The sequence below is a fragment of the Pezoporus wallicus genome, unplaced genomic scaffold (genome assembly GCF_028554395.1).
Source record: "Pezoporus wallicus isolate ANWC-B61680 ecotype Strahan unplaced genomic scaffold, APGP_CSIRO_Pwel_v1 contig_16, whole genome shotgun sequence".
Classification (NCBI taxonomy): domain Eukaryota; kingdom Metazoa; phylum Chordata; class Aves; order Psittaciformes; family Psittacidae; genus Pezoporus; species Pezoporus wallicus.
The window spans coordinates 3809774-3834366 of record NW_026641478.1 but is presented as its reverse complement, the minus strand read 5'-3'; the positions used below and the strand labels follow the sequence as shown (position 1 = coordinate 3834366).

Here is a 24593-nt window from a genome sequence, read left to right as displayed (position 1 = left end):
GAAAGGATTGCATTATTTAATGAAGCAAGGTCTGTTTATGTAGGAACTGTCTTCTCGTACTGTAGAGTTCAAAGTTGTAGAAAGAGAAATTGCAACAGCCTGAAAAAGATAAACTGAAACATCTGACTGTCCTGCAGGGAAGCTTTAATTTAATCTTTTAGGGTAATAGTAAGAATTCACTTAAGGTAATGCTTTTGCAGAAAGCATTACTTTAATTTTTGATGTGCGTATGTACACTGATATGCATGAAGACATGGTTTTCAAAATATGTCAGCACCTGAATGTATGAATTACTACTATCTCTACAGAAAAACAAAGGTGTCACATCTTTTACTCAAATCTCAATTTTTTTCATAAAAGGCTAATCAACAGTAGGTCCAAGGAACAAAGGAGTAAGAAATAGTAATTCACTTTGCTATTTTATTATGTGTGAGATGTACATACATAATAAAAGATGAAAAGATGCTGCAACAAGTGACATATTTTGGACTAAATCACAGTAACGTTGCTCTTAAAGTGTTAAAGAAGATAAAATATGAAGAAATAAAATTCCCAACAAAATGGTAGTAACGGGTCTATTTGAAGATAAAAGATAGTTCTTCACTTCTAAAACATGAGATTGGCTGTACTCAAAGATCCAGCCTGTCCGTAATAACAGTAATTGATTATGAAAGAATGGAATTGCAGTGGTGTATATCATACTTCTGTTGATTTGGTCTTCTTGAACCTTGGACACCTATGTTTAGGGAATTCCTCCAGCATTTTGAGTAATTTTATTATGAAGATTCATAATTATAAAGTATCATATTATGTAAGAAGGAAGAAAAAGGACAAGGAAAACATTTATTCACACTCCTAGAATATATGTGCTTTTATATCAGCAAAAGTGGGAATAAAGGAGAAATAACAATTACTTCGATTTCAGAAAAGGACAGAAAACTTCAGTAAATGGAAGCTTCAAGGCACTCTAACTTAAAAATAAGCTAACATATGGCAAAAAAAGCCACACTGAAGTGCTTTCTTCAGAACAGGCTCAGGTTTTTTTGTTTCAACTGTGATAAAATTCTGAGAAGCTTTTGAGGACCATAATAGCAGAACTAAGAGCCGTTACAGAATAAATTAAGTTCTGTTTGGAAAAATTGCATACTACTGCCTGTAGTCATATTGTCTTTTGAAATTTGCTTGGACAACAGAAACGTAAAATGTTACCTGATGTGTGACTATAGTCATGGACTTTGTTTGAGGATTCCTAGATTGATATATAATGATTTGAGGTTTTGGTTTGTTCATAGGGAAGGAACAAATGTTCACTCAATTATTACAGAACAGAGCTTGTAAGAGTCACACTTGATTTTTTTATTTATTTTTTTTTAAGGATGCTCAAATACAGATAGAATTGCTGCTTATGCAAATGCCACGGAAGGCCATATGAAAAGGAATGTGTTAACACCCTTCTGATAAGGGCAGAAATGTTTTAGAAGGATTTGTTGGAAAAGTACGCAGTTGGAATTGCACCCACTGTCAGTCACTAATAAATTAAAATTAAAAAGGCTTGAGCAAAAATACAATTCTAGGACACGCTGACAGAAAAAAAGGCAAAAAGAAAAAATAAAGGCTTTTTTGTCAGAGTGGCTAATTTTAAGTCAGAGAGAAAGACAGGTGTCCTTTTTGTGTACAGAACTGCTCCAAGTAAAGTTCTTGAGCGTTCTGGCATGCAAGTCCTGGAATCTTAATATTCTGGAATCATGTTGTGAAAGATCAGATTTTTTTTTGACAAACACAGGAAATCTACAAGAGAATGGGAAGTTTTATTTTACATGTTGATTAAGAGGTTTTGGTTGTCTATGTCAAGGCTTAATCACTGTCATGTTGAAGGCTTGAACTAGTTTGCAATTATCATTTGACTGCTTTGAAAAAGTAATCAAACCAGATCTTCTGTATACCTTATTGAAATAATTTTATGGATAATGTCGTTTATGGGAACCTAATTTGACATAGAGTGGATTACAAAGAAAAAAACGTATTTGTTATGGGTAAGCCTACAGTTGTATTTCAAAATCAAAATTAATGTTTAGAATATGGAAGGAGAATCTTTTCCCCAGTTATGTTACTGCAGAAGTATCCTTTGAAATAGTTGTACTCGTTTCTGTGATGCATTTAGTAGTAGTCTGTTTTCATCAAGATGGGTGGTTGGGCTTGGAAGAGCACAGCAATTAATATATTTCTGTGGTTTGAAAAGCATCTAGTCAAAAGAAACAGTTCAGAAAAATGCTTTTAATATTTTCTGCCAAATGAAAAGATTGCAGAGGGCTAAAACTGAGGCACTGCCTCCAAATATCCTCTGTGGTTTCTTTGTTTCCTTTACTGCTTCATCATAAATTGTTTTGCTTATTCTATGCCAAAAATCAGTCAGGCACAGTTTTTTTTTAATAATGATTTTGTATTTTGTGAACTTACTTTAATCCACCATCCAGGAGTGAGTACGATGGAGATCTGCAATCACAGCTGTTGAACAAAGCTAATGAAGAAGATAAAAATTGTAGCAGGGCTCTTTCTGTCGTGAGTGCTGTTGTACGGGCAGCCAAGGACCTGTTGCACAGGGCTCTTGCTGTAGATGGTAAGGCTTCTGAAAATGATTTTCAGAATTTGCTTTTCAAAGCTTCTTTCTTTGATAGCAAGAGATAATAGTAGAATCAGTGTTTTGTATCAGTGATACAAAAATGGTGGTATCTCTCTTTGCTTTCCAAAGAATATTTTTCTAACCTTTCATTGCTGTAGGTATCAAACTGTAACTTTCTAATTTAGTTTCACTTGAGATATCATAGGCAGATACCTCCTATAATTTGCACATCTATTTAGCAGGTATCATATTAAAGCTGGTAAGATTCTTTATTTGCAAAAGATACACAGTATAAATTCTGTCCCTACCTGTGGCAGTGGTTTGGAACTAGATGTTCTTTAAAGTCCCTTCCAGTCCAGTTCCATTGTATGATATGCTGTGATGGGTAAGTTCCAGATTTTGTTGCATGTTTTGCACATTGGTGGTAATCAGGAAAACTGGTCAATGTAGTGCATACAAGCACTTAAACATCAATTTTTGAGAAATGTAGGTATTAGCCTTAAAACTGAATGTTTTTAAGCTACTGTCTTCAGCCATTTTAGTCAAAATGTCCAGAATATTCTCTAGTGGTATAGAAATTGATTTGGAGGGCTGGGAAGAGCTTGTTTTGCTAGATTTTGTACCACAGAAAGTATGAACACAGCTTCACAAAATGGTAAAGCATACAATAAAATTACACTCTTAAGAGGAGAAAATTTTTAAGCAGAAAACTGTACATAATGATGTTTCTCTCAGGTGAAATTTGCAGGTTTAGAATTTGACAGTGCCTAGGATGAAAATAATTTGAAGTAAAAGCCAGTGTAGAAACTTGAAGTATAACTTGCAAAAATCAAACTACCAAAATGTTTTTTGAGTCATGGTACATCTGTTAATAATACCTGTATTGTAATTATCTTTGTTTAGCTGAAGACATTCCAGAACTACTCAGCTCTTCCAGTCTGTTTTCAATGCTGCTTCCCCTCATAATAGCCTACATAGGACCAGTAGCAGCCGCTATTCCCAAGGTACGCTCCTCAAAAGAAATTACTGAAGAAATTTAAGAATGTTAAAAGGTTTACTCTGAAAATCTGAGCATCTTGATTTCTTATGATTTTATGAAGTAGTGGTTTATATTTGACTATGTGACTCATGAGTTTTCCAGAGTCAAGAATTTTAGCAACATAATCAAGTTTTAGAAGTTACTTTTTAAAAACTTAAATTGAAGACATAATGAAATAAATATCTTAAGGAAGCAGAGGGAAAGATTATGAGCTTTAACAGTATAAAAAGACAAGAAGCTAGAAGGATCTGTATTTGTGACTCATTGATGGATATTGGTGGGATGAAATATATCTCATATTATGTATCTTTACAGTAAACATCCAAAGCAGTGGTAGCCGTTCCTTAAATTAAGATTATTTCTGTCAAATTTAGAGATGGGAAGGTGTCAGCTATAAATAAAAAATAACCTTACTTTTCAGTGGCATAGCATTCTTCCATGTGCCTAGTCTGGAGCACTCTTCAAATCTGTTACTAGATTTACAAATGTCATTAACTTAGGTAGTAGACACTGTTGCCTTTTACTGTTTTTTCATTTACTGTATGCTCTTTTTTCACTCCTCTTTAAAGCGGGAGGAAAGAGGACTGGCTACATAAGATCTAGCAGATTCATTTAGTTAAAAATAGTTTCAACGTTAACTTGTTACTGTGATGAACTGTGTTTAGAACGAAGTGTTTTGCTTTAGAAGTGTTCTTTTCCTTTAAAATGTCATGAAGATTGCACGGAGTAATGCAGTGCTTAAGACTACCTGCATTAAAGTATGTTGAGTATTTGGAAAACACTATATTAATGCCATTATAAAACAAAATATAACTGGACTATGACATCAGTATGGTATTTGCTTTCTGTCAGTTCATGCTTATTGTTTGTTAATGTTATTGGCTTTTTAGTAGAAGGTATCTTGCAGCTGTGTGCGGATTTGTGTTTCAGCTTTGGCAAGTCTCCAAGAGGAGTAATTGGGATTAATGTAGTGATGCTTTTTCTGTCAGGATCGTGTAGATGCAGAACTGGAAAATGACTGAATGAATTGTAGTAGTAGTGATATTCTGAGAATATCCAAAACAACCATTGTAGATAAATGTGTTTGTGAGCATTGTTTTTACCTAGTCGTAACTAATACTTTATATATGTGGTGTTTTGTTACAGGTTGCTGTTGAGGTCTTTGGCCTAGTACAACAGTTGCTTCCTTCTGTGGCAGTTCTGAATCAGAAATATGCTCCTCCAGCTTTTAACCCAAATCAGTCCACAGACAGCACTACTGGAAACCAGCCAGAGCAAGGGCTTTCAGCTTGTACTACCTCCAATCATTATGCTGTTGTAGAAAGTGAGCATCCTTATAAACCTGCCTGTGTTACACACTATAAGGTGAGCACCATTTCCAAGTGTTTATGCAGTTTCTTAAAAAAATTTGACATGTGGATTTTGTTTTGTCAATGTTTTCTCTCTGAAAAATTGTTGCAATGGATGATAATTCATATTGTCTACTGTCAGAGGCAGTTTTATATACAATTACTGTACTGCTTTCTGGAGAAAACTCTGTCCAGTAAGTATAATGGAAGCTGGAGTGGAAACAAGTGTAGCGTTAACCCCCTAATGCAGGTATCTAGGGCTAAAGTCTTAGATTTTGCTACTGTCATGTACAGTTTCTTTGCTCTAACTGTACAGGCTGTAGAAGTTGGAAGTCTTTATGTACACATTATGTAATCATATCTCAGACTTTCTTACCTAATGCTAAAACAACGCTTTGTAAAACACTGTCACTTTAAGTCAAATTAATTATGGTGTAGGGATCCCTATGCTGGCTGGTTTTGGTCCGCCAATTTAAATTTTTCATTAATTACTTTGACTTGGACCGTGATCTGGCATTGCAGAAGTCTCTGAAGTCTTTAACTGTGTTAGGTCACTCTGAGTAGGATGCGTTCCACCTTACATCCATGACCATTGCAATAAAACTAGGTTTTCCTCAAGGTCAGTAGTGAAAGGGTGTTTTTTCTAGTTAAGGGGTGAGGCATAAATTACTTGCCTGAGAGATAAATCTCATGTTGCAGTTCTTGAAATAGTGAGTTCTGCAGTCACATTGATTCCGTGACTGTGAATCATGAGGCAGCAAACCTGGAATTAGAGAGCTGGATGAGTTCATTAATTACTAATCCACTTGGTTCTCCTGTAAGACAGCAAGACCTTCACTGGAGAAAATGTAGTTACCATATGATCTTCCTTGATGCACTGATTCTTATTATAGTTCTACAAGTTTATAGGTCTCATCTGAAGCCTTAGGCTTAGTTGTTGCTGCCTTTGAATTTCTGTAGTTATATGCTGTCATAATGCAGGCCATGTTCACAAGTGCAGTTCGGCTGCTGTGTACTTTTCTAAGATTGCACAAATCAGATGCTGAATGTGTCTGGTGAAGTTTGCATTTAAAAACTTATTTGAGAATTTTTTGTAATGGTCTGTGGCTGTTCTGTTTAATGGTCCTGTGCAGAGTTGTTAAAAACAACCACAAAATGGTATCATGAGCACAAATACTTAATCTGAACGTAAGTTAGAATACATAATTATAATTCAGTAAGATGTAAAGCATTTTGGGTATATCTGAACATCAAAGAATAAATTAGGATAATGTTAATCTAAAGAATATCAAAACAAATGTACAGAATTGCATAATTGAATGACTTCTCTAGCCTAAAGAGTCAAAACCAAATGAAAGTAAAAAAGCATTTAATTAGACTATTGTTTTGTTCTAGGTGACTTTCCCTGAATGTGTCAGGTGGATAACAATAGAGTTTGACACTCAGTGTGGCACTGCTCAATCAGAGGATGTTCTTCGTTTACTAATTCCTGTTAGAATTGCGCAGAGTCTGGGATTTGGACCAAAGCATGCTTCTGTTCATGACAACCTTAATTCATGGGTAGAGCTGAAAAAATTCTCTGGATCTTCAGGATGGCCTACCATGGTATTAGTATTGCCAGGTAATAAATAGATACTGCAATATTTTCTACTAATGTGAATTATTAAAATAGTGAAAGGTTTGATTTTTCTGCAAAATTATCTTAGAAAGCAAAGTTGAAAAAGTGTCTTCATCCAAACTGGCAAGACACTGTGAGCCATTGTTGTACATCAGTTGATTGCATTTTTATATTAGATTTCTTGTTTGAAGTGTTAATCTGCTAATTATTCATGGTTTTACTTTACATGTTATAAAGCCTAGGTTTCATATATGATCCTATGGAAGAAACATACAAAAAGAGGAAAAGTGTCAAATGTTTATGTATTTATTTTATGTATCCTTTTCCTCCTTATAAGGAAATGAAGCTCTTTTTTCTCTGGAGACTGCATCAGACTATGTGAAAGATGAAAAGGCTTGTTTTTATGGTTTCAAATGTTATGCAATTGGATATGAATTTAGTCCAGGATCTGATGAGGTAAGTAAAGAGGGCAGTGGCTACAGTTGCTGCACCTATTAATTCTCTTCTGTAAGGCTAGGTTTTTTTGTTTGGTTTGGGGTTTGTTTTGTTTTGGTTTTTGTGTTTTTTTAGTATTTGTATTTCCACTTCTGACTAAATAACATTAGCAGAATGGTTCTAAATTAATTTTGTACAAGTTTTTAAGGATTTTTTGGTTTGTTTTGTTACAGACGTTTGGAATGTTTTAATCTGAATATTATTGGAATGGCTTTTTGTTTGGTTTTTTAATAACTGACGGTCTGCAAATAAATAGCATGTCAATGGGATATGAAATTTCCTAGAATTTTGACCTTATCTTCCATCAGAAATCCAAAGGATTGGGATTTTCAGATACACAGTGATTAGTATTTTGCTGTCACTGCCAATCGTGGGATGACAAACTTGCATTATTTTTCCATGTTCACTCGTACCAGAGCTCTCAGACTCCCTGGAGATGCTGGCCTCATTTAGGCTACTTGAGATTTTGTGCAGTGGTCACCTCATCTTGCCTTTAAGGACATGTGTCATTTCCACCACTGTTGCCTTGTTGCAAAGGGAAGATAAATTTTTTTCATATTCTTAGGCCAGTTAATCATTTTGGGTTATTTTAAGAGATTAATGATAAAAGGCTTTATAATAATGCTGGAAAAATAGCCCCTCCCTTACCTTAGGAGTCTTTGAGCCCATTGCAGACCTTGTGAAGTGCTTACACCGCAGGCCTCACAGAAGATTTACCTCATCTTATTCCTGGATTCTTCTCAAGCTAAATCATGTCTTCAGGTTTTCAAAACATGAAATTCTGAAGAATTTCGTAGTATTCAGATAGTAAAACATACTGCAAGATCATTAGCTGTGAAGGCCGAGGGGGAGTGAGCAAGCAGCTGCGTGGTTCTGAATTACAAGCTGGGCTTAAACCACAACAGTCTCCCTTGCTTGTACCAAATCAGATTAACAAATCCTATAAATAATCTAACTAGTCTGTGTGTGAGTAATAATAATTCTTGCTTAAGCAGGCAAAAAGGTTGCAGAATCATATATGTCATTAATTTTTTTATGCCATTTACAAACTAAGATGCTGGCGTGTTTTTCACACTCAGTGCTAAAATATGGAAGCCAGTACGTTAGTTACCTATACCAACTAAAGAAAAGTTGTAATTGTTTTCAAGCATACCTTTTTATGGCCCAAAAACTCTTAATTTAAAAGTTTTATAAATAGAAAAGCTACGTTGCATCTCAACGCTAAAGCCTTAAGTAACTGGGTACACAACACGAGTTTCTCATTCTTTTGGGAACTATGTGATGATAATTTTTGGAAGTGTTATCACTAGTAGAAAAAGAAGAGTATGTTCTGATGACCATTGCGTTTTCTCTAGATAAAAGGAATCAGTAAGACCTAATTCAAGGCAGTGGGATTATTTTTCCACATCTGTTTCTCTCTCTTTCCAAAGAATTTTGGTACCATTACCAAACTATAGTATATTGAACGACATTCGTTGTTAGGGAAGTCTCTGCAAAAATGAAAGGTGTCACACTGCGAGCTAGTGCATGAAGGAATTGGGTGTAGTTGGGCTATTAAACTTCATTGAAACCTAGGATTTTTGCACAAATTTTAGATTTATGCTTTGAGTGAAAAGGAAGGCTTTTTGCTGGTCATAATGTATGTAAAATATATGTAAAATCTGCCTTCTTCATAAGGGGTGTTCATACAGCAGGGACCTCTGGTGGGTTGATCCACATTTCACATCTTTACTTGCTTGCTATTTCAGCACCTGCTGTTTTAAGTCCTAAAAATGCAGTTTACCAAGGGTTTAGCTTAAAATGCGTTTTGGAGACTTTTCAGTGTGATTGGGATCTTGGAGGTTACAGGGCAAGTCTAGGGTTACTGATTTTGAAGGCTCTTTCCAAAAGAAGAGTATTTTTATCTACTATACATATTGCCAGTTTCTGTAAGTCTGCCTAGAAAATCTGTCATAGAGAGGTTTCCTATATCCCCCACTGTTTTTGGGAGTGTTTTTTGGTTTGGGGTTTGGTTTTTGTTTTTCCTCCAGGAGAGGCATCTGTCAGAGGTGTGTGCTGATCCACCCACAGATTCCTTTAAAATTTCAAATTGGTGTTAGTGTCAGCACCTTTTTGTGAGCAAAGTTAAGGGGGTTGTGCCTGCATGTAGCTGGGACAAGTTGAAGGAAAAATATCAGATACATTTCTTCATGGTGTAAAAACTAGCTAGAACCTCCCTTGCCATTTAAGTGCACCCCTTCCTTGCACCCAGCCTCCATCCCTCCAGGTATTTGACAATCATGTGCATGGTCTGATGGTATTCCTGATGGAGAGGCTCTCATGTGTTTTCAGTGACAATCTGGTGGGTGGGAGGGAGTCTTCTCATTCCCTACAACAGCAGCATCAATAGGAAGAATTAACTTTTCAGTGCAAATAGAAGGGAGAAACCGTCAAGGGTATTACCAGGATATATAATGGAGAAAGAGAAATTATGGACTCTTTTTCCATCCTTGCCTCTCCAACTGGAGAGAGGGAAGAGGAAAAAGGAGAAAGGAAAAAAGGTTTTGAACAGTGCTACATTTAAACAAGATGGGAATGTGAGCCTGTGTGGTACAGCTTAGAAGAGGCATTGCTTTGCAATCTGAAAATGTATGAGTAGCACTTTTTTGTATTAGGAAGTTTCCTTTCTCTTTAATGTTAAAAAACTTTGGTACTCTGGCCCATGTCATAGCAAAATATGACAGTATACTGCTGAGAAACTTCAAACTGGAACACATACCCTCTCTGTTAGGGTAAAGTAGTGTCAAGGAAATGTATTCATTGTCCTATTCTCTGTGACGCTTTTTGTTTTCAAATTTGTTTCAATTTGAAGGGTATTATTCAGCTGGAGAAGGAATTGGCAAATTTAGGAGGATCGTGTGCAGCAGCTTTGATGAAGAAAGATCTAGCACTTCCTATTGGTAAGTACTCAACATACTTTGCTATTTCATCATTACTCTGGGTTTTCTGAATACCACCTCTAAGACTTAATGTTGCTTTTAGTTAGAGATAATCATATGAAATTAATTCTTAAAACTGAATTAAGCGAACAAGATAGTAAAGTGGTGTTCCCTTCAAGTGTGTATGGGGAGGAGGGAAACTTAGTCATTTAAATCTGAACCAACTCCCCCCATCCACAGGTAGTGTATCAGTGTACGAGCTATGTCTTACAGCTTCCTCGTGGCACTTCACAAATGTGCAGATATCTTATCTGTATTTCTCTTTCACTGGTTTTTCTCCCTGCATTCCACACCTTTCTGAATGTAAAATACCTGCAGCATTGAATTGCAAGATTTAAAATTACTAGTTTAAAAATTGAAAGTGACCATTGACCTTATAGCCCAAAATATTGCTGCTGTAGGGGTATTTTTTACAATTACAAAAAAACCCACACACTTCTACAGCAGATGCAGCAAATAAGCTTGCAGTAACCCAAATGCAATTTAAAATGTAAGAAAAAATACGAGTTTATGAAAACTAATGGATATGAAGATGAATTAGAAGTCCTCCTACTGGTGCTGCCATGTGTAATAGCATTCCTCCTAATTGACATTAGTGTATAGGAAAAACACTTACATAATAGGATCTTTTTGATCATTTTAATTTAGGAGCACAAACAAGAGCTCAAATATTTATGAGACTGAAGTGTGTATTAATGAGCTGGAAGGCATTGATCAGTGTCCAGTTACAACCACAAAACCGAATTAGTAATTTATTTTTTCTACTTCGTATTTTGCTTGTGTATTTGAATGTGCAAATTTCTTTATATCATAAATAGGCACCTCAGTTGCACTGGTAGATCTGTATTTCTCTCTCAAAAATATAAGGCAATTCTATACTTTTAATAGTGCCCTCTTCTCTTATCCTCCAAACAGCTGCATTAACTCCCTAGTTTTGTTGACTGACCTAGCATCCATTTATACTTCTGTTACTAAAAATGAAAAAGGTTCTATCTTAATTTCCCAGGATTCCTAATAACATCACACTTCTCTCTAAAGCGTTTTGTTTTTTTTGTCCTAATTCTGAATGTAGGTGGTACATAGATTGGCTTTGTATGCTTTCAGATGAAAGGAATCTGAAATAAAATATGCAGTCAAGTTTCCTCAAGTCTCAGCCATATATAAAAGTGGTTGTGTAAGCTCTGCAGAAGAGGAAACATAGGTGCATTGGCCTGCAAATAGTTTCTGGAGTACTGATGTAATTGATTCATCTGACCATTTACACCAACTCAAGGACTTCAGCGAAGTTCTCTTAGTGTCGCTGATAATATTACAGTGCCAATGACATACATACATATTGTTTCATCTATAAAATTAATCTACATGACCACTAGACCCTGTGAATAAATATAAGATTAATTCTAGGCAACAGTGGTAGCTGCTTTTTCACAACAGTTGTTGGTTTTTCAGAAAGTCACACTTCATCCTTGCCAGTTCTGTTGATTTTTAAATTTAGGATGCTGCTTTCCAAAAGAGATCTGATCTGTGTCAAAGATGGAACTTGAACAGCAATGTGGAAATATATTTAACATTATTACTAGCAAGTAATTACTAGCATTTCAAATTTGGTAGAAGTTACTTCTGAGAGCAGAGTTATTCTATATCTCTATTTCTTTGAATTTTTAAAGTGCCCTAGGACTTGATTACGCTCCTTTCTCTTTCTCTCTTCTGCCTATTAGAATTTCCTGATACGCTTTTGAGAGAGAGTAGAAATAGGGTAACCTTATCTGGTTTACTTTTTTGTTAAGAGACCGTGTTTGGCAATTCTGGTCACCCCGGAATCGGAATTTCAAGTTGCATCTGTGAGAACGAATTATTGTATAATAGAATGTATTTAATTTTTATGTTTTAAGGAGAAATCATAATTAGCAAAATTGTGCAGAGTTTTCAGGTTTTCAAATACTAAGGTAAGCTTGTCAAAGGGAGCAGTTGGTATTGCTTCCCAGAAACTATCTTGACCTACCAGAATCTTTTTCTGAAAGTTGCTAGTCATATCGAAAGATTTGCCATACATATTGTGTTGGAGATAAGTGCCAATTTTTTGGTTTGTGTAACGTATATTGTTGTTCTGGGCAAACAACAATTGTTTATTTGCTTGTGCACTGAACTACACAGTACTGCATGTTTACTGTATTACTTGAAAATACTCATCTTTCAGTTGCTTTATAAACAATATTACACATCTTCACGCAAGTTTAAATTTTGCAATATAAAAGGTTTCACTAACCAGAGTTGAATTTAACATTATATAATATGTAAATAAGTGTCAGTGTTATTCTTATGAAAAATAGATACTTATATTTTTACAGCAGGTAATGAATTTGAAGATGATCTTGAGATACTTGAAGAGGCTGCCTTACAGGTATACTGCAGCTTTTTATCCATTCCAACATTCTTAAGGAAATCACTTTTAAGGTTTATATAATAGGAGGGAATCCACCTTTTTATAAAACAGTTTAAGAAAGTCTTACAGAAGTCTAGTATTTACATTCAATCTTTTTTTAGAATAACTTCACTTAGAGAAAAATGTATCAATTATTACATAGAAAGTTATATTACCAAGTATATTTCAAAATGTGCCTGTTTGGCTGAAGTCGCACTATTCAGGAAATTTTTAAATGTTCCCAAAATTAATCTTTTACATGTCTTGCAACTGGAGAAATAAAATCACTTCCTCAGTTGAGTGGTAACATTTAGCAAGTTGCCAGATTATATGATTTCAGTTCTGGTTTTGTTCGTATTTTATTTGTTGTAATGGGAGCCTATGCTAGTCAGTAACTCCCTGTCGGTAGTCCCTAGCTGATGATGAACAGTGAAAAGGAGTTTTCACATTCTCTCCTTTATTACCTTCAGGGCAACTGTTTTGAAATTCAGTTGTCACAGTACTTGTTGGAACGCTGTTATCAGTGCTACTGCATGACACTGTTGCAGAGGCCTTAGATTCTTAGGAAGAATCAGATGTTCATTGGATAAGTATTTTTTCAGCAGTCTGCTCTTAGACCCACCGTTTTCTAATTCAAACTGTGAGATAGGAGTGTGCATGGAAATAATGAATTTTCAGTTTTAGTCCTGTCTGTTCAGTATTTCCTGTATCTTTGCATCTTACTTCCCTTCTTGCAAAGAAAGCATTTATTTTACTTTGTCTCATTAAAAAAATTCTTTCTTTAAGAGATCTGCCTCTCTGTAAGTTGTATCTGTGGCCTTTTGTGTTCCTTTGGAACATGCTCATTGGTCACATTTTCAGAATGTCTTTCTTCATTCTTCTGGTCACAGTTCAGTAGTTTAGGGTACTCTGAAGATGAAAGTCCATATTACCTTTTTGTTTCCCCCAGAAATTCTCCCTTAACTCAAGATTGTTTAATCTCCTTTGACATAAATTACTGGTTTATAGACTGAGATGACTTTTATAACTTGCACTGGGGTAAAGTTTATCCACTCCTCTCCTCCTTGAATGGTTTTCAGTGCCCAGAGTGTCTGTAATTGTGTCATATTATGGGAAGGTGCCTACATGTAAGATACTGTTTTATGTTTCCATCGTGTCACTCCCACCTCAACCTCTGCAAAAAAACACAGGTGTGCAAATCTCACTCCGGCATTCTTGGGAAGGGCTTGGCACTGTCTCACTCCCCAACCATTTTGGAAGCTCTCGAAGGAAATCTTCCACTTCAGGTACAAAGCAATGAACAGTCATTTCTGGAGGATTTCATTGCTTGTGTACCAGGATCAAGTGGTGGACGACTTGCAAGGTAAAAGTTTGTGTGCTACATGAATAAACCCATTGCTTCATTGTTGTACTGTTTAAGTTTTGCAGCAAAGTAGAAAATGTTACGTTATCTGCTAAATTTTAAAACCTATGCACTGTTGCATGTCTGTAAAACCAGCTATAGAACTTTTAACAGTTATAGTACATACTAGTTAAATAAAACTATTTGGCTGAATTGTTTCTATTAATATATTGGATAAAAGTGTTTGTTTATGTATTCAGACCTTTTTCTCTTAGCTGGAAGTGAAATTTGCACAGAGTAAGAATTTACCTTTTGAGGGGCTATATGGGATTTTAATGTTAGGTGGTTTTCTTTGCTGTAGGTGGCTTCAGCCAGATTCATATGCTGATCCTCAAAAAACATCATTGATTTTGAATAAAGATGACATTCGATGTGGTTGGCCAACTGTTATTACCGTACAAACAAAAGACCAGTATGGGGATGTTGTTCATGTTCCTAATATGAAGGTAATTACTGTAATCTTGACAACTATTATACTTCATTGTGCCATCTTTTAGTATTTGTTGAAGATACTTAAAGAATACTCTTGTATAGGGCAGAAAATGGCATTCATAAATTCAGTGTAGTCAGACTTTCTTACCTCTTAAGTCCACAACATTATTTTGCAAGTAGTCTGTTCTCCCTCAGCAAACTGTGTACAGCTGGCTATGTTACTTGCACTAACGGAGGTCTGTGGTACCTCTGGGGAAAAAAAGTTAAAATAATGTTAAAGAGCACAGTATAAATGTACAGTGCTGATAAACTAGGGTGGCAGAGCTAGACAAGATCCAATCTCACCAGTGCTGACCCACATCTTGCAGGTCTTGATGATACACTCTGAAATCTGTGTACTCGTTTGGAAGGCTCTTTTCCTAGTCCATAGGATTTTCAGTTGTGGGAAAACTTAACTAAGCAAACAAGACTACATGCTGCTTCCCAGGGTATACTCTGGTGCTGGCAGAACTCACATCGCCTGTCCCTTTACTAGTCATGTGCCAAGTCAGTTGGGTGCTTCTCTCATGTATATTTACATTGTTCAGAGATGCTGTGCTTGGCTTTGCAAATTGTTTGTTTTTTGACACAGCTGGATTTATAGTGATGTCCCTAAGCGCTTTATCACTATACATTATTAGATATAAAAAGCAATGTGCGTGTGTTTTCTCCCTGAATCACCTTCTGTATTCTATATCTTACTGCAGGTAGAAGTCAAAGCTATTCCTGTTTCTCAGAAAAAAACATCTTTGCAACAAGAGCAAGCTAAAAAGGTACAACGGATACCAGGGAGTCCTGCAACAGCTGCATCCCCTAGCAGTGATATGACCTTTGGAGGACTTCCTTCACCAAAGCTAGATTCTTCCTATGAGCCAATGATAGTAAAAGAAGCTCGATATATTGCTATTACAATGATGAAGGTAAATTACTGCCATTTCATCAATGTAACTATAAAATTCAGCATTCAAAGTGTGAAAAGGCATGCAAATAAGAGGGGGAAAAAAGTATATTTGTTTTTGGTCACAATCTAAAAATACATTAATTACAAATTACTTTGGTTATATTTAAGTTCAGCAGAAAACTAGGTGCATCAAAAGAGCCAATTGCCTGAACTCTAAAAGCCGTTATAAACTGGATTAGCATTTAAAAAGAAAAGTTGTCTTTGATTTTGAATTGTACTGATTAACAAACTAGTCTGAACCACTCAGGAGAAATGAAAACAGCTATTGAAATGGGGAAGTAAAAGCAATGTATCCATATAGAGTTGGAGTGTTGCAGTGAATCTGTGTTACAAACTAATACTGGTAAACATAGGGAAAAAATCAGAGCTCAGCACAGTAAAAAAAGTCATGATTTCTGTATCAGTGCATGAAATTTTAAACAGCATCTGTTGAAATCAGCTGTTGCCAAATGGATCAGCTCTCTCTTCTTGTTGAAACGTGGTTAACTTCTATATTTAACGTTCCTGGGGAATCTTCCAGAGGTTCCTTTCAGGTTAGTCTTTTACATCCAAAACTTTAACATTATTTTTTAATTCACAAGAGAGCTGATATTTTGCTGCTTAAATTAAGGGCTGTCTGAAATTTTGGGAAATGCAGATGTGTTACCTACTGTATTTGATTAGCTTATTAACAACTTTACTGATTCAAGAAAGTGTAAACATTCTCTTCTACTTCCCTCCCTGCATTACCAAGTACATTCATTTTAGTGTAAAATGCAGATGTCTAACTTTTTCATACCAGCCTGCATGTTGTATCAGTACTTGATGTAAACATCCAAATATGATTATAGACTCTGTCTTCTCACTTCATGACAGTAAATTATGACATGTTGTATAGAGACCCAAAATGGCTAAGCTGCATCTATGTTCAAATGTTATTGAACATTTAAACACCTCTTCTTCCCCTGTTTTTAATTTAACACAGGAGTCATATAACCATTGCAGCCCAGAGAGATTGTTGCTGAGGGACTTTGTGCATTTCTAGGACTGCTCCATTAGTTACTTCTTGTGGAGCTTTTCTGTGGATTAATTCCACAGGAAACTGTGCAAGTGAACCAGGTCTTTTTTTGTAGTGGGAATCCATGGAAATACCACCTCAATATAGAATGAATATGTTCTTCACTTTCAGTAGAAAGAAAACTCCATTGATAAATCCACTGGCCTGGTTTGCAGTTTTTGACTTGCAACGTATTTTGCTTTATCCTCACATGGTCTCCAGTTCTCTACCTGCATTCAAAGGCTTTTTATACAAGTGTGAGGTGAGAATAGATTCAAGGACTTCACTGTGAACAAAGGTTTAGTTAGCAATACTTATGTTTATTATCTAAATAATGGCTGTTTTAGAGAGAAAGTGAAGGTACTTTTTTCATATCTGTGTCCCTGCCCATGGCAGGGGGGTTGGAACTAGATGATCTTAAGGTCCTTTCCAACCCTAACTATTCTACGATTATATTTGTGTGTGTTTCTGTGCTTTGGAATTTGTTTCTGGTTCCCTGACCATCGCTTCTGGTGAGTCTAAAGTTAGATTACTGTGTTCTTTGAGAAAATACTCTGCTTTCTTTTATCTATGACTGTCCTATAACTGGTAACTGTTGATTTTATGTTTGTTGAATTTAATCTGTTTATAGGCATATGAAAATTATTCTTTTGAAGAACTGCGCTTTGCTTCACCAACACCAAAGAGGTAAACATCAAAAAATCCCCTTTTTGATAGGGACTTAATTAAAATGCCCTGTTACTTCTGCTTACACCCAGATTCACAAGGCTTGATTGCCAGGTAAACTTGTTTTAAGGGCAGAAGCAGAAAAATTGCTTCTTTTCTCTTTCTTTTAAAATTTACATATTTTTTCTTAAATTTAGGGATTTTGTTTAGAATTGTTAATTCTTAATTGTGCTAATGTTGATTCACTATTTGTGTTATCTTCTCTCTGAATGTATTCTTTTATCATTTGCTGTAAATAAATGTGGCATAGAGAGTTATAACTTCATAATAAATAATAAGGGCGTAGTACATTGGACGGATGGTTTCCAATAGGATAGTAATTGTTTAATCATTTCAGTTGTTCTGTTTATGTCTAGACCCAGTGAAAACATGTTGATCAGAGTCAATAATGATGGTACATACTGTGCAAACTGGACTCCTGGAGCTGTTGGTCTCTATACCATTCATGTTACTATAGATGGCATTGAAATAGGTATTTATTTTTCACTATGCTTAAGCATAAATCAATATTATATCCGCTTTGTATACTGATAAATGTATGTCTTTGTGCTCACAAGGCTTTTTATTACAGTTCGTAGCAAAATTTAGCACCCAAGTAATAAAAAAACTCCAGAAGAACTGAAGGAAAGGGGAAATTGTTCCTGACCATGCAGGAGTAAATAATATCACTTTTACTGTGGAAAACTGAGAAAGTGTGGTCTTAACTGAGACTCTACCCTAGGTCTCAATTATTTGCACTAATTTTGAAATGCTTTGGGTTTCTTCCCTGCTGAAAGTCTTTCAGTTGTCTTGCTAGTCCTAGAGATTACTTTATGAGATACTATAGCATGCTGTGGAAAGATTTCCCCTCCAAAAAGGTCTACTGAGGCCATTAATTTGTAGTTTGGCTTTAACAGTGATTGCTGAGAGAATTCCTTTTAAGATTATTACTCAAGGTTATATCCATCTGGTTTTGGTTGTGGTTTTTTTTGTTTGTTTTTTTTTTTTTTCAACTTAGTCTTTGTTTGCTTATAGATGCTGGACTAGAAGTGAAAGTAAAAGATCCTCCAAAAGGAATGATACCTCCAGGAACCCAACTTATTAAACCAAAAGCAGAGCCTCAGCCAAACAAGGTTTGGAGAACTGAAAAAAAAAAAAACCCAAACTCCACAATCAAACGCAAACAGAAAGTTACATTGGGGTGGGATTTTATTGTTTACAACATGCTTTCCATGTTATGGTTCTGCAGGACTTAAGGATATTTGAAACCATTTTAATGTACTAAATGGAATGAAATGAATATACTGGATACAGTGAAAGCTATTAATTCCATTTTCTTTCTGTCTGTCCATGAATAAAACGTTAGAAGCTCAACAGAAACTTCCTTAATCTTGGATTGTCGCACAAATATTGTGCAACTATTATAAAAGCCTCAGGCTGCATTCTGTGCTATTATTAATTCTTTGATACTGTACTATGAAATTAGTTGTATAAAGGGCTTTACAAAGATTTTGTTTTTTGATAAGGATCTTCTTGAGTCAATATGAAATCCAAAATTAGCTTCTTTAGTAATATGTACCTTTCTTAGAACATCATTATTTTATTTTTAATAGTTACTCTTTCTGTAGCTTTTGATTTCCCCATTTCATCTTGTCATTCCACCCTGGGGGACTAAAGTTGACATAAATAATGGAGGAAAGCCAAAAGGTGCTGTGGCAGTGCTATAAGGAAAATACCCAGATGCAGGGACCTCATCTTCTCACTCATCATCCTCATCATCCACTTCCTCTTAAACACAAAGGAAAGGATATTAAATGAGTCATTAAATTCTTTTTCAAATGAAGAAACCTGTATTAAAAGATGTGGAATTCTGAAATACCATAAGGTTATCATTCCCCATCTTGGTACAGCTGCAAAGGGGGCTAAGAAATACATGATTACAAAAATGATTGGGTGTTTGCCAACTTCTTACTTATACAGCACATTGTGATTTACATGAATAATCTAGTCAGTAGTTTTGTTGTACAGTTCCCCAGTCTGTACATGCATCCAGCATCTGCTTGTGCTACCCTGCACCTTCACCTCAAAATAAAAATACTTTTAGTTTCCACACAAATTTTTCTTATCCCTCATTACATTATTTCTCTTCCTTTTTTTTTTTTTTTCCCCAAAAAAATATTTTTAGGTTTTTCTCCCTTCTGTTGGAAGAGAGACTTATGGTTACTCTATTATCTTAATTAAAACTTCCAATTCCTGCTGGGTGAGATTCATCTCACAGAACTTAATGATATCTATCCAAGCTGATCATCATATGTGTTGTTCACTGTTACCAAAGTGAGAGAGACATCTGGTCTAAGATGAGATAAATTGCTGGATGGAAGTGCTGTGTTCTTTTGAATTTTTGCAGTGGAAATTGACATGACTGGTTCATGCAATAGCAGCTACGTTTTGTCAATAGTCTTTGTGACAGTTAAAAATTCTTGATAAAAGTTAGGCCTCTGGTATTCTGAGGCATTACTTAGTGTTTAAAAATCTCCCTGTTTTCTTCTGCTCGCATGTTTTGTTTCTTGTTCCAAGCGCTAGTCTCTTTGAAAAAGGAGCCATCTTTCTGTGCTTTATGTAGTGTCTGTAGAGCCTGCTGCAAAAATACATTGGACCTTTCATGGTAAATCACATAATCACGTAACAAACCAGGTTAGAATAATTCTTTGTGTATGAACAGTAGCATTAGAAATAATCTAGAAAGGTAATTATTGCACTATGCTACATGTATATGAAGCCAACAGTACAGATTAGACATGTATTAGTCAGAGGAAGTCCAATATACCAAATCACATTTTGCTGAGAGAAAGGACATTGTTAGAGGCTTCTTCCTCTTCATTGTCAGCCTGAAATTTAATATAACCAAAGGATGCTAACACTGTCTTCTCAGCAATGATCTGTTCTTGACTAGAAATGCCAAAATATTTTCATTAAGGAAGTGGAACATTCCAATTTTGTCGTCAAACCTTACTTGAATTGCAAGATGAAAATGGAATAGTGTATAGTAATACATGCTGTATTACAATTTTTTTAAGACTTTTGCTGTCCATTCAAGTTGCTAAAGGAGATTATCATAGTGATCTCTATTCAGCCTGGAGTATATGACCCATAGGAACTGCTTCCTCCTCATTGGCTGTGAAACTTAGATTAACTAACATGCAGAAAATTTCATTCCACATTCTACTGAGGGAAACGTTACCTTTCAAGCTATGTAATGTAATTCAGAGTAGCTGGAACCAGGAGGAAGAAAGCAGTTCTGATTTAGCTGTATTGCAAGTGGCAAAACTGGCACCACAGCAACAAATCTCTTGAAAACTACTGTGCACTGGAGTACCTTAATTGCTGAGCCTTTCTACATTAGTCACTCCTTTAGTCAGAATCCATTTTGTTATGAACTGGTTATGAGGGTTACAGGGCAGAGTTACTGAACCATAGAGAAATATTCCAGGCAAAGAGGTGCTATATCAGGAAGAAGACTCAGTTTTTTCATGATGTTCAGAAATGGAATATAATTTCATCTCTCTTTTTTTTTTTGTTGTTGTTGTATTATCTGTTAGTGGATCTAATCACTAAACTGTTTTGTAGTTACAGCTTGAAGTTTTCTATTAACTAGTTAGCTGCTGCAAAGGGGAAAAGTGCTCTTTCCTGGCCTGTGCATATCCACATCTTGAGTGCCAGTACTTCTTCCTCTAAATTCAAGGTTTTAATTCAAGTTTTAGCTCCTTATCATATGATTTTCTGAAATAACATTTTTTACCGCAGGGACCCTAATTTGCAAGGCTCTGTTTATGGGCCTTTCTGTGTTGAGAATGCTGTCAGCAATGATTCAGCCTTACATTTTTACAAGGACCTTCTAAGTCCTATTTTTGCCTGTTGAAAAATCTAGCTCTTTGGAGTAACAGGGTTGTTTGTAAACAAAACCTTGCACGTTCTGGAGTAAGTTACATTTGAAATCCTTCACATTTCTTTTTTTTTTTAAATTAGCTTTAAAATAAATGCCATTTCTTAAAATAAATAGTTTATTTGGGGGAGGTAGGAAATCAGGCACTTAGCTGTTACCTTTCATTACATTTTCCTGAGTTTATTCTTTCTATAGCATTCTGTGCTGTATGTTAAGTTAGGGTTTATACTACAGTTTATACTTTTTTCAGTTTTGCCTGTGGAGTTTGAAAATAACCTTACAAGAAAAAAGCTTTATACTGCATGGATAGAATATATGCACTTCTTAAAACCAAAGACCAAAAGCATGGCTTACATTTGTCCTCTGTAGGATAGGTGCCTGATAAAGTGTTTGAATGGTGAAAAAAATGATAGTGAATAACAACTAGGAGATTTTTGGGGGGTGTGGTGAATCAAACTAGTTGTAAGGAGCATCTGATCTAACCTTCCTGTGAAAAAGGGAGAAACAATTGAAAGAGCTATTTGAAAAATAAAGAAATAGAGAGATGTGTTTTTTCTCTATTTTTAAATGGCTGTTTAAACTCTATAGCTAAAGAAAATATCCACATTCTGGCCAAAAAGCTGACTAAAGAGGATATTGTCACAGCAGAAATGAGAAGTGGTAATCGCAGGTTGATCAGTTACTGGAAATACTAAATTTGAAAAGGCAAAATCCTTGAAACTTGGAATAATTAGTAAGATGAATGGAGGGCAGCAGTTAAAGGAATCAGAAGCTTGTAGTGAATATTGTGTGGTATAATGCAGATCTTTCTAAGGCTGAGTCAGTGCCCTTTCAGGGCTTTTCTTAACTGTATGATTTTATTGGTTATAGTAAAAAAGTGAAGTTACACACAGCAGCCATGGGAAACTAGCAACAAACTGTAACTCTCATCACTGGCATTTCAGAATCTATTAAACCTACTTCTTTTACTCTTTGAGAGCTCTGTTCCAATTTTTTCTTCCTTACTGTCTTCCTTTGCTTCTCTTAGGTTCGCAAATTTGTGGCCAAGGACAGTGCAGGGCTTCGTATCCGTAGCCACCCTTCCCTTCAGAGTGAGCAAATAGGCATAGTGAAAGTCAATGGATCCATCACTTTCATTGACGAGGTAATTAAGGGATTTCTGTTGAAAATTGGGCTAAGATGTGAAGTTAATTCATGCAGATAATGTTTTTTCATGTTTAGATGTTGACATACACAAATTAAGAACATAACAGTATAAATCACAAAAATCTAAATATTTACTAATTTAGTTTTTCAAGCTGTCATTTCCTTTTACTTACTTGAAAACCTGTGTAACAAACTTTCGAGACTAATAAGAGGAAATAAAATTCCTAGAGTTCGTCTTATAATGATATCTCTAAGAATTAAGGTGTTTCATACCTTACTATTTCAACCCTACATAAAAATTTAGATGTAGGTGTTATTTTCACTACATCTTTCGCTTACACTCCTGAAAGATCACTAGTGTGTTAGACTACTGTGCATGTATGATTTTTACAATATAACTTCATATAAGGAATATTTTTGCAATTTACTAAGTTATAAAAACAGTGGAAAACTGGCAAGTGGGGAACTTAAAAAAGCTTTATGAAGACTTGACTTTCCTCTTCTCTCAAAGCAACTCTTATTACTGCATAATCTGATTTAAATTTATCTTTGCACTTTGCCTTCTAAAAAGATATGCCTCCCATTGCTTTGAAATTCTGGTTTTGTTGATGCTTCTCTTTACCTCTTTCTTAATTCTATCAGCATAGTGGTGATCATTGCTTCCTTGCTGCTGTTTGTCTGAAGTCTGTTAATCCTTACTGGCTTTGAAACAGTTACAGAAGGGCATGGCTCGTTTTTGTTGCTTGTTTCCCATAGATCCACAATGATGATGGTGTTTGGCTGAGGCTGAATGATGAGACAATAAAGAAGTATGTTCCTAACATGAATGGTTACACTGAAGCCTGGTGTCTGTCTTTTAACCAACATCTTGGCAAGAGCCTTCTGGTACCTATTGACGTAAGTAAAAGGTGCCTTTGAAAAATATCCAAAAGGTACACTCTATCCTCATTACAAGACTTTCTTTAATTAAGGCTGCAAATGAGTCCTGAGGTAAACAATACTTTAGTTACCAAATACTACCTTATATGTGTTTGCATTTTTGAGGGCTGTTGTGTAATGAGGGTGGAGTGTAGAAAGGTGCGAGGCTTTTATGTTGAAACCTCTTGTCCTAGAAGAGAAACAAAAATGCAAGGACTGCTATAACAGCATACAAAAGTATAATCATACTAGTTTGTTGTCTGCACCAGATGTTTCTGATGCAAGATTTCATTGTCCATGAAGCTTTCCACTGATGCCATCATTTCAGAAGAGTATTGCAGCCAGCAGTGAATTGATGTAACTGAGGCTTTCTTAAAAAACTGGAAAAGTTCTTTAGGCTTTGGTGCTTTTTGTGTATATTTTTGATGAGTTTCACACCTGACTCCTTGAGTTATCAATTTATTAACTAATCAAAGAGTCCCAGAGCATCAAGACTTGTTGAAGTTGAACTTGCAAGAGGAGGCACAATGTAACTGAGTAATTTTAATGGTGATCACCGTCATAACAATTCAAAGATTACTTCTTTTCTGGAAACAAGATATAGTTTAAAAAAAGTACAATAGCCAAACCACTGTTTCTCAGAAAAATTGTTAAAAGTGCAGGCCTTTCTGGCTCATCCAGTATTGTGCATTCCCTAAAATGGGCAGTACCTTGGTTTCTTCAGGGTAGAATGGGAGAACCTGAACTAACTGCAAATACTGCTGTTTAGATCTGATTTGTCATCTTACATGAGTGAGCTGCTGCTGCTGTTCCGGTGAAACAGGGCTGTTTGCTAGTAGCCAACTGGGAAAGTTCATAAATCCCTTGTGGCTGCAGCCTGTGTTCTGACACTGTTGCTCCCTGCCCATGTCAGAGTGGTTGGAACTAGATAATCTTTAAGGTCCCTTGCAACCAAAACTACTCTATAAATCTATGATGTGACTAGCTTATCTTCTTATTGACTGTTTTGTCTATTCATTATTTTGGGTATTACTTTAATACTGCATTTGGGAAGCAAAGTATTTCTGTAGTCAGCCATCAGACACTCAACACTCACGATGCGCATACTTACCTAATTTGTTGTAGAATATATGAAAACATGGACAAAAATTCAGCTTTGCTTAACATGTTTTGCCTTAGAAATTGATGCACATGAGAATTGCTGTATTATACTTCCACAAAACAATATTTGTATGCAGCAGTTGCATTTTACCTGTTCACCGGTGATAAAAGTAAAATCACCTTGACTAAGTTGTCAACTTCAGTAAATATTGTAAGTCTGGATGCGTATTACATTTTATAGATTTTATTTTTTTGTTTTGTTTTTTAGTTTAACTATTTCTAATTCTTTTTTACTTGCTGAAGGGAATAGTTTTGAGCTTAGCAGTCATGTGTGTGGTTAGCAAGAAGTTTCTGCTAACCACATACATGACTTTCAGATAGCTCTAGTA

The 24593-nt window shown here is 35.5% G+C and overlaps 1 protein-coding gene across 1 annotated transcript in view; it reads left to right on the top strand.

Annotated features, from left to right (window-relative positions):
* The window catches only part of MYCBP2 (MYC binding protein 2), a 182406-nt gene that overhangs the window by 99759 nt on the left and 58054 nt on the right, over positions 1–24593 (top strand). The window contains exons 38-52 of the mRNA XM_057424034.1: positions 2475–2617; positions 3524–3624; positions 4806–5024; positions 6404–6629; positions 6964–7082; positions 9973–10060; positions 12451–12500; positions 13712–13884; positions 14225–14369; positions 15102–15314; positions 17023–17078; positions 17474–17589; positions 18132–18229; positions 22067–22183; positions 22942–23082. Coding sequence (XP_057280017.1) covers positions 2475–2617; positions 3524–3624; positions 4806–5024; positions 6404–6629; positions 6964–7082; positions 9973–10060; positions 12451–12500; positions 13712–13884; positions 14225–14369; positions 15102–15314; positions 17023–17078; positions 17474–17589; positions 18132–18229; positions 22067–22183; positions 22942–23082 — 2005 coding nt within the window. The remainder of the gene's footprint in view (positions 1–2474; positions 2618–3523; positions 3625–4805; positions 5025–6403; positions 6630–6963; positions 7083–9972; positions 10061–12450; positions 12501–13711; positions 13885–14224; positions 14370–15101; positions 15315–17022; positions 17079–17473; positions 17590–18131; positions 18230–22066; positions 22184–22941; positions 23083–24593) is intronic.